Source organism: Lactuca virosa, chromosome 4 (genome assembly GCF_052849685.1).
Source record: "Lactuca virosa cultivar CGN04683 chromosome 4, Lactuca_virosa_CGN04683_v6, whole genome shotgun sequence".
In the NCBI taxonomy this organism is placed as follows: Eukaryota; Viridiplantae; Streptophyta; class Magnoliopsida; order Asterales; family Asteraceae; genus Lactuca; species Lactuca virosa.
This window is the reverse complement of record NC_136429.1, coordinates 100,523,524-100,531,491: the sequence shown is the minus strand read 5'-3', so window position 1 is coordinate 100,531,491 and position 7,968 is coordinate 100,523,524. Positions and strand designations below refer to the sequence as shown.

General features: G+C 29.7%; 1 protein-coding gene across 1 annotated transcript; it reads left to right on the top strand.

The window, feature by feature from the left end:
* The first annotated feature begins 3,395 nt into the window (after positions 1–3,395).
* LOC145106711 (GDSL-like Lipase/Acylhydrolase superfamily protein) lies at positions 3,396–7,712 on the top strand. Its single transcript, XM_079043648.1, has 5 exons — positions 3,396–3,832; positions 3,954–4,084; positions 4,723–4,956; positions 6,881–7,148; positions 7,239–7,712. Exons 1-5 carry the CDS (start codon positions 3,538–3,540, stop codon positions 7,430–7,432), a joined length of 1,122 nt encoding a protein of 373 aa, XP_078899774.1. The 5' UTR covers positions 3,396–3,537; the 3' UTR covers positions 7,433–7,712.
* Positions 7,713–7,968: the final 256 nt, after the last annotated feature.

Below are 7,968 nucleotides of genomic sequence, written 5' to 3'. Positions count from 1 at the left end.
GCAAGTGATTCATAAACATATGTACATGCATTAGCGTATTCTTTTCTTCCTCTTTAATCTTTAAAAACATTAATCCACTTTTTTTTATTGTATCTGTAAACAAATAACAATTTTTTAGTTTAAACCAAATAGATGAAAATATGTTCTGAAAAAGTAGCAACACATATCAATCAAAATTAGTATACCCATTCGAGAATAAAATAAGGTAATAATTATATGTGTAACTAAATCCCATTATATCGAGCAATAATTTTAAAAATTTGCTAAATATTTATAGGTTTTACTTTATCATATATTTTCCTCAAGCGATGTTTTATTAGTATTAAAAATATTATATTTCACATATTTATTTGAATCAATGGTTATAATTTTACATAACCAAAAAACATAAATCTTTTAATAAATAATTTCTTGAAAATAATTGAATAATAATTATGATTTTACTATACAAATTCAATTATTTTTATAATTATGGTTACTACGGGCTATATATATATATATATATATATATATATATATATATATATATATATATATATATATATATATATATATATATATATATATATATATATATTTATTACATCTGCGAGTCTAGAATAGAAAACCATATGGTTCACTAGTTTTTCTATATACATTTTTATACAAATTCAAAGATTTTTATAGATAAGGTAGGTTGTAAATTTTTTTGTAGTAATTTTAGAGGGCCTACCTTCCTCATATCTAGCCTCGCTATATATATATATATATATATATATATATATATATATATATATATATATATATATATATATATATATATATATATATATATAGGGCTAGGTTATAATGTGAATGATAAGTATTGTGTGGATGTAGGAATAAATGTGGACCAAGAGTTTAAAATACATATTCTAATAGAATACATATTCTAATTGAATACAAAATCTCACAGAATATATATTCTGATTGAATGAACATTTTGAAGAATAACAAATTTTTGAACCATGAGTTGAGGAATAACAACATTCATTCTGACAAACAACAATACACGTTCTTTAATGACTTACAACAAACATGAAAAATATAAATATATTCTTAAAGAATAAAACTAAATTTAATTCATTCTCTAACTAACGTCACCCATTCTTAAGAAAAAGATATATACAATTCTTGAAAGTACAAAAACTGATATAAAATTTAAGAATGCATTCTGCCAGATTTCTCCTTGAAGAAAGAATGGTGTTGTATTTGTAAGGTGGGCCCTTTTATTCTGAAAGAATGTTGCTGTTTTTGTAAGGTGGACCATTCTATTCCGAAAGAATGATGTTGCTTTTGTAAAATGAACCTTGATATTCTGAAAGAATGATGCTGCTTTTGTAAGGTGGACCAATTCTCTTTACAAGAGCCTACAATAACAATGGTGAATAAGTCAATAAGAAACTATTTAAAGATATTACAATCAAAACGCATATGAAAAAAAGCCTGAAACAAAAACACAAACAGGTGGTGTGCAATATCAATTTAGAACAACTCTAACAAATAACTATAGAGGATAATCAGAAACATCCCAGTGATCAATATCAATTTAGAACAACTCTATCAAATAACTCTAACTAATCAAGCATAGAAAAATTTGGGATTTAACTGTACAATCCTAGAGACACCATATGTAACATTGATTATAATAAAGCATAGCAATCTTAAATTCACACATATCGCGTAAGAATAAGCAAATCGAACCATAGTAGCACTTAAAAATTTTCGCATTTTAACAGATACATACAGTAACAGAAAGGAAGAATCCACATACATGAGACATACATTTGGTTTAAAAATCCAAAGGACATACTTGCCAAACCAGAGCTTCATCTATTTCATTGCTTCGACTTCATCGACAGATGGAGGCACAGGCTTGGTGGCGGCAGGGATAGGGGCGTAACCGTTCTTGTTATGGGTGACGTCATCCTCATCGTCGATGTCATACTCTTCCTCATCGGAATCGGAGCCGAAATCCAAGCGTCTGCTAGAACATACCGACCAGATTACCTCCTGTAGTGAACCCAATGAACATATTACTGTATTGGTCAAAACTAATTTAGATCGCCGACGACAGGATGGATGGTTTCAAATAATACAGACGAAGCTCTGATGGGGTCGGTCGATGGAAGCGGGAGGAATACGGCCGAAGGTTTGATAGGGTTTTAAATAGAGTAATTTGCCTAAATTAAAGGGTAGATGATTTAATTAAATGCATTATTAAAATTAAATAATAATTGGACCATATTAATCCTTACATCCACAAACTATTTGTTCATCCACATTTGAACCTATATATATATATATATATATATATATATATATATATATATATATATATATATATAGGTTTAAATGTGGATTGACATTTATTGTGTGGACGTGTGGATAATGTTATTCTGTGAGAATTACAAAGAAAATATGTTATTTGATAATATGAATACGTTAAATCTTATATAATTATTGTAATTATTAAGCATTTTCACTAATTAAATCATCTATAAGGTTATTATATACTTTTTTTAATTATTCTCATTCTGTCAGAATGTTATCAGGATGTTTGTTGAGTCGTATTCTGTAAGAATTAAAATAAATAAAAAACGATGAACGAGAACAAAAATTAATTAGAATTGGTGAGAATCCATTAAAATAACAATAGTTCTGTGAGATTGAACTTATTCACATTACTAAACAACATATTCTCTTAGTAATTTTCATAAAATAGCATTATTCACACGTCCACATAATAGTTGTCCATCCACATTATAACCTAGCCATATATATATATATATATATATATATATATATATATATATATATATATATATATATATATATATATATATATATATATATATATATATATATATATATATATATATATATATGTGTGTGTGTTTGTGTTTTCTAGAAGAGATCCTTGGATATTCATTTATATTTTACAATCCGATTTACAAAAAGGAACCAGCATTTCTTTGTTGATTCACCAATTTTTTTTGTTTTGAAGTCTGGAAAATAATCGACAGCTAGCAGAGTTTGGTTCCCAACTATATCAACTTAAAGAAGATAATAAATGCTTGCATGTATGATTGATTGGTGATATGATTTATTTATTAATATAAAAACATCAATGATCTAGTATCTAGAAAATGAATATAAAAAAACGTAAATTTATAATCAAGACGCGATCAATTTTTTTTTTTAAATGTAGAAAGTGATTATGACTTATTAGAAAATGTCCATTACTTTTTCATATAAGACAAAATCATTTACACTTTAGACACTTTTTGTTGGATCACGTTGCAAGATTGTTATACATATATGTAAGTATAGCCTTGTACCGTCAAAAATATATTGTCGCATATATACTCATATGGTTATGCATGTCTTTTCAACTACGTACGGGAAGTCAAACCAACCACACTTGGAAGAGTATTTTAAGAAAGCATGTCAAGGTAACCATCTCAACGTCTATGATTTGAAGTCATATCTACTCTCCTTGAATCCCTCTCCAAAAAAATGACAGTTTCTCCGGCCTTAACTTTTTCTTTAAAGATTACACTAGTTTTCTTAGTCCAAATTCTTTTGATCTCTGTATCCAATGCTAAACCACAAGATCTTATCGTGAAGACGTCTACTCAAAACCACAAGGTTTCTGCTATTTTGGTGTTCGGAGACTCCACTTCTGATCCTGGAAACAACAACTACATTCTGACCCCTTTCAAGGGCAATTTCCCACCTTATGGGAGAGATTTTGCAAACCAAAAAGCGACAGGGAGGTTTACCAATGGATTGCTAACTAGTGACCTTATTGGTAATTTTCATTTCTTTACTCGACTTTCTTTCTATTCATACGTGAATCTAGCCATGGAATTAAGTTTTATGATATAGAAAAGATATATGTTAATTAGTTGTGGTGTTTGGATAATGTGTAGGTAGGTATCTTGGTGTAAAGGATAATGTGCCTCCTTATCTGGATCCTTCACTTACCATTCATGATCTGATGACTGGAGTTAGTTTTGCTTCTGCTGCATCCGGATTTGACCCTCTTACACCAACGATAAGCGTCTCTCTCTCTCTCTCTCTCTCTCTCTCTCTCTCTCTCTCATACATACACACACTCACACATATGCACACACAGACACACGTACACACACTCACACATATATATACACACAGACAATCATGACGCTAATGTAAAAATTCTAATTTCACTATTTGAAATAACAGTAAAAAAAGGTACATTTCTATTGTAAATGATATATTTATTTTTATACATAATTTAATGATAAAGCATATGTTTGGGAGAAAACGGGTCTTAAAACTGTTAACGTTTCATTTGAAAATACAAGGTTAAATTTTTTATTTTTAATTAAAAAACTTATAATCCAAATCCAGTCAAACCAAACTTACACTTGGTGTTGCCAAAAATACGTAAAAAGGACCAAAAGCCAGTCAAATCCAGATTACCCTTGTTTTGCCAAACATACGATAAATAGAAAAAAAAAAGTTTTTATGTTGATTAATATAAGATTTTAATTTTACAAAAAGTATGGTATTTATCATTCGTACATTTCCTAAAATTTACAAAATTATTACAAAGAAAATAATGAAGGAATTATCCTAATATATTGTGTATATGGAAATAATTTTGAAATATATGAAAGTACGTGTTATATTTTGATTGTGAATTTGAATTTTCAGAACGTGATCCCCATGCATGTGCAATTAGAATATTTTAGAGAGTATAAAGTACGATTGACTGCAAAGCTTGGGGTGTTGAGAGCAAAAGAAATTGTAAACAACGCTTTGTATATTGTGAGCGCGGGTACAAACGATTTTGTTGTGAATTATTTCACACTTCCGGTTAGAAGACACGAATACACTCTTCCCGGTTACATGGACTTCCTCCTCAACAAACACTTGGAATTCGTGCAGGTTTGCTAATTGCTATATTATTATTCACAATGCTATATATAATGGAGTTGCATGTGTTTTTACAGAATAGTCAAACATTAAAAAGAAGAAGAATTATCAACATATATAATTAAAAACCATCATTGAAACATAATAATAAATGTGATAATATAAAATATGTTTTACATGTGTTGGATGGAAGGTATGCATACATGATATGATATGGTTAATTATATATGTGGTCCTAGAGTTTTGGGGGTGCATCAAATATGATTGATCAGCCTAGCTATGGGGCCTTTCAAGGTTTTAGTCCTTCAAAGTGATCCAACTACCTTGCAACCCAACATTTAATTATATGTTTGTTTTTCTAATAAAGAATATTAAAATCCGTAAACATATTTAATGCTCTGAGTATCACGTTATGATAACCGTATACAGAATGGTATAGTAACATTGTTTTGAGACATGTGTTTAATTATATATCAAATCATTAAAATGAGTTTGGGTAAATATAAGGCATGGTCATCAAATTACTTAGGTACCATTTGAACAGGAGGGAATTAGAGTCACCATATTCCTATATTTTATTCAAAATAAAGAATTGGATTCTTAAATAGTAAAATGAGTCCATCTCGACTGAGGGAAATTCATTTTCAGATGAAATTAAAATGTAATTTAAAAGAAATTTTCAACATTAAAAGATTATATTTTTAACACTACATATAAAAACCTTCCACCATCCTCGTCACCACAACTTCACCATCACCGCCACCATCATCACCCCCACCATCCACTACCACCTCCATTGCCATCACCATCACCGTCAACCACCACCACTTCCACTTCCACCATCACCGCCAACCACCACCACCGGCTGCTACCTCCACCAGCACCGTACAACACCACCAACCATCACCATCATCACCACACCTACCGTCACCACCACCATCTCACCCACCGCCACCGATGTCACCATCACTACCACCCACCAGTTTCTCCACCACCTCCGTCACTACCCACCATTTACTATTTTTATAATTTATATGATATATCATTACATATAAATTATAAAACAAAGTAAAATTAAAAAAATGATAATTATGTCATTTTACGTTATTACAATTAGATTTTCTACTAACCATATGAAATTCAATTACAATTCTTGAAATATTCGAATTGCTTCTGAAACATTTTTTGAAGCCAACCACCACCTTAGAGTTTTTTCCAATTTAATTCCGCATGGTGTTTTTTTTTTTTTTTTTTTTGATATATTTTAGGCCTAAGAAGGAATGATAAAAGAAATAGTTAAATCGGCCAAAGGTAATTTCTTATGGGTTTTATGTGAGAGTCAAAGATTATTGACCTTTTTACATTTTATTGTTTATCTCGTTGATCGTTGATGTTAAAGTATTCTTCATAGAAATTGAGTATTTTGCTCACAAAATAACATTGACATTTCACATTTGATAAGAAAAAACGTTAAGATTCGTCTAGCTATGACAAATATAGTAAAAGATCGATTATTCTCTATATTGAACAAGACCAACTACCATAATAAACCATAATTAACTATAAATAGGTAAGAATAAACACATGGTCTCATAATTAATGATTAACATTAAAGAAATCAAGGGCTCTATCCCCAAACCTAATAAAAAAATTCCTACCTAAAACCTAAAAGATCAAGGATATATGTTAATTTGTTATTTAAAAGACTCAACTAATCATCATATGGTACTTGTTTTTCACTCAAAAGAAATACCACAACGTAGAATGACAAGACTACGTACATTAACTAACACTATTAAATTATATTAGTTTAACCGTTCAAAAAAAATTATATCAGTTTAAAGCTATAGTAAGGTTTATCTTAAGAAAACTCATAAAAAGGAACCTTACTAAAAGGATTACAACTTTTTTCTCTTATAATTTGTTATCCGATTAGGGGTTGTTGGATGAAGGAGCTCGCAAGATTGGAGTTGCTGGACTGCCTCCAATGGGTTGCTTGCCAATTGTCATCACTCTTTTCTCTGAAGATGCAGTTTTGGATCGTGGTTGTATTGATTACTTCTCATCAGTGGGCAGGACTTACAATTCCATGCTCCAATCAGGACTAAACATCATGCAATTCAACAATGCGCTCCAAGGTGGTCGGATCACCTATTTTGATACTTATTCACCCTTATTTGACGTAGTTGCAGGTCATAAATATGGTAAGTTCATTTCCTTTTATCAAGATAATAAGCTTCTTTGTTCTATATAATACCATATTCCTTATCATGTGTGTGTGTGTGTGTTTTCAGGGTTCAAAGAAGTTAAGCTTGGATGTTGTGGGACTGGCTTATTAGAAACGACATTCCTATGCAATCCTAAGTCAAACATATGCCCAGATGCGTCTAAGTATGTATTTTGGGACTCGATACACCCAACGCAAGAGATGTATAAAATTGTTTTCGAATCTCTTCAACCTACCATTGACTACATGATCAAGGACTAAACTAATATATACTTAATTTAAAGCTATACATAGTGGTATAAGACTGTGATTCATACAGCTTTTCATTATTCAAGATTAAACCATGTTAAAATGATGTATTTGCTTTATTTGTTTTGCTCCCAAACATATAATCAAAATGTATAATCATGTATCCTTATTCATGTATCCATAGACACACGATTTAATGCTCATGGAAGGGAATATGAGTATGTACCTAGCCTACTGAATTTAATGAATCTCCATCTTCATATTCTAATAAATGAATATGTTTATTCTCCTATTGACAAGTGTCATACTATTAGAACTCTTCATTAATATTATAGGTCACCTATCATGCCACTTGTCAACCTATTAATTATCAATTTTAAATTTTAAAATTTAAAATTTCCACTCTAATTACATTAAATTAATAATTGATTCACTATTTTAAATTTTAAATTTTAAATTTTTTTCACTCTAATTATATTAAATTAATAATATTAGATTAAAAATAAAATAAAATTAATATAGATTATAAGGTGATATAACTTCACCTA

What these genes read in the sequence shown, in the direction of transcription:
- LOC145106711 (XM_079043648.1), top strand. Translation starts at nt 3,538, where the DNA reads ATGACAGTTTCTCCGGCCTTAACTTTTTCTTTAAAGATTACACTAGTT. An exon ending in GCTAACTAGTGACCTTATTG is followed by an intron (nt 3,833 to 3,953) that starts GTAATTTTCATT and finishes GATAATGTGTAG; the next exon opens with GTAGGTATCTTGGTGTAAAG. An exon ending in CTCTTACACCAACGATAAGC is followed by an intron (nt 4,085 to 4,722) that starts GTCTCTCTCTCT and finishes TTGAATTTTCAG; the next exon opens with AACGTGATCCCCATGCATGT.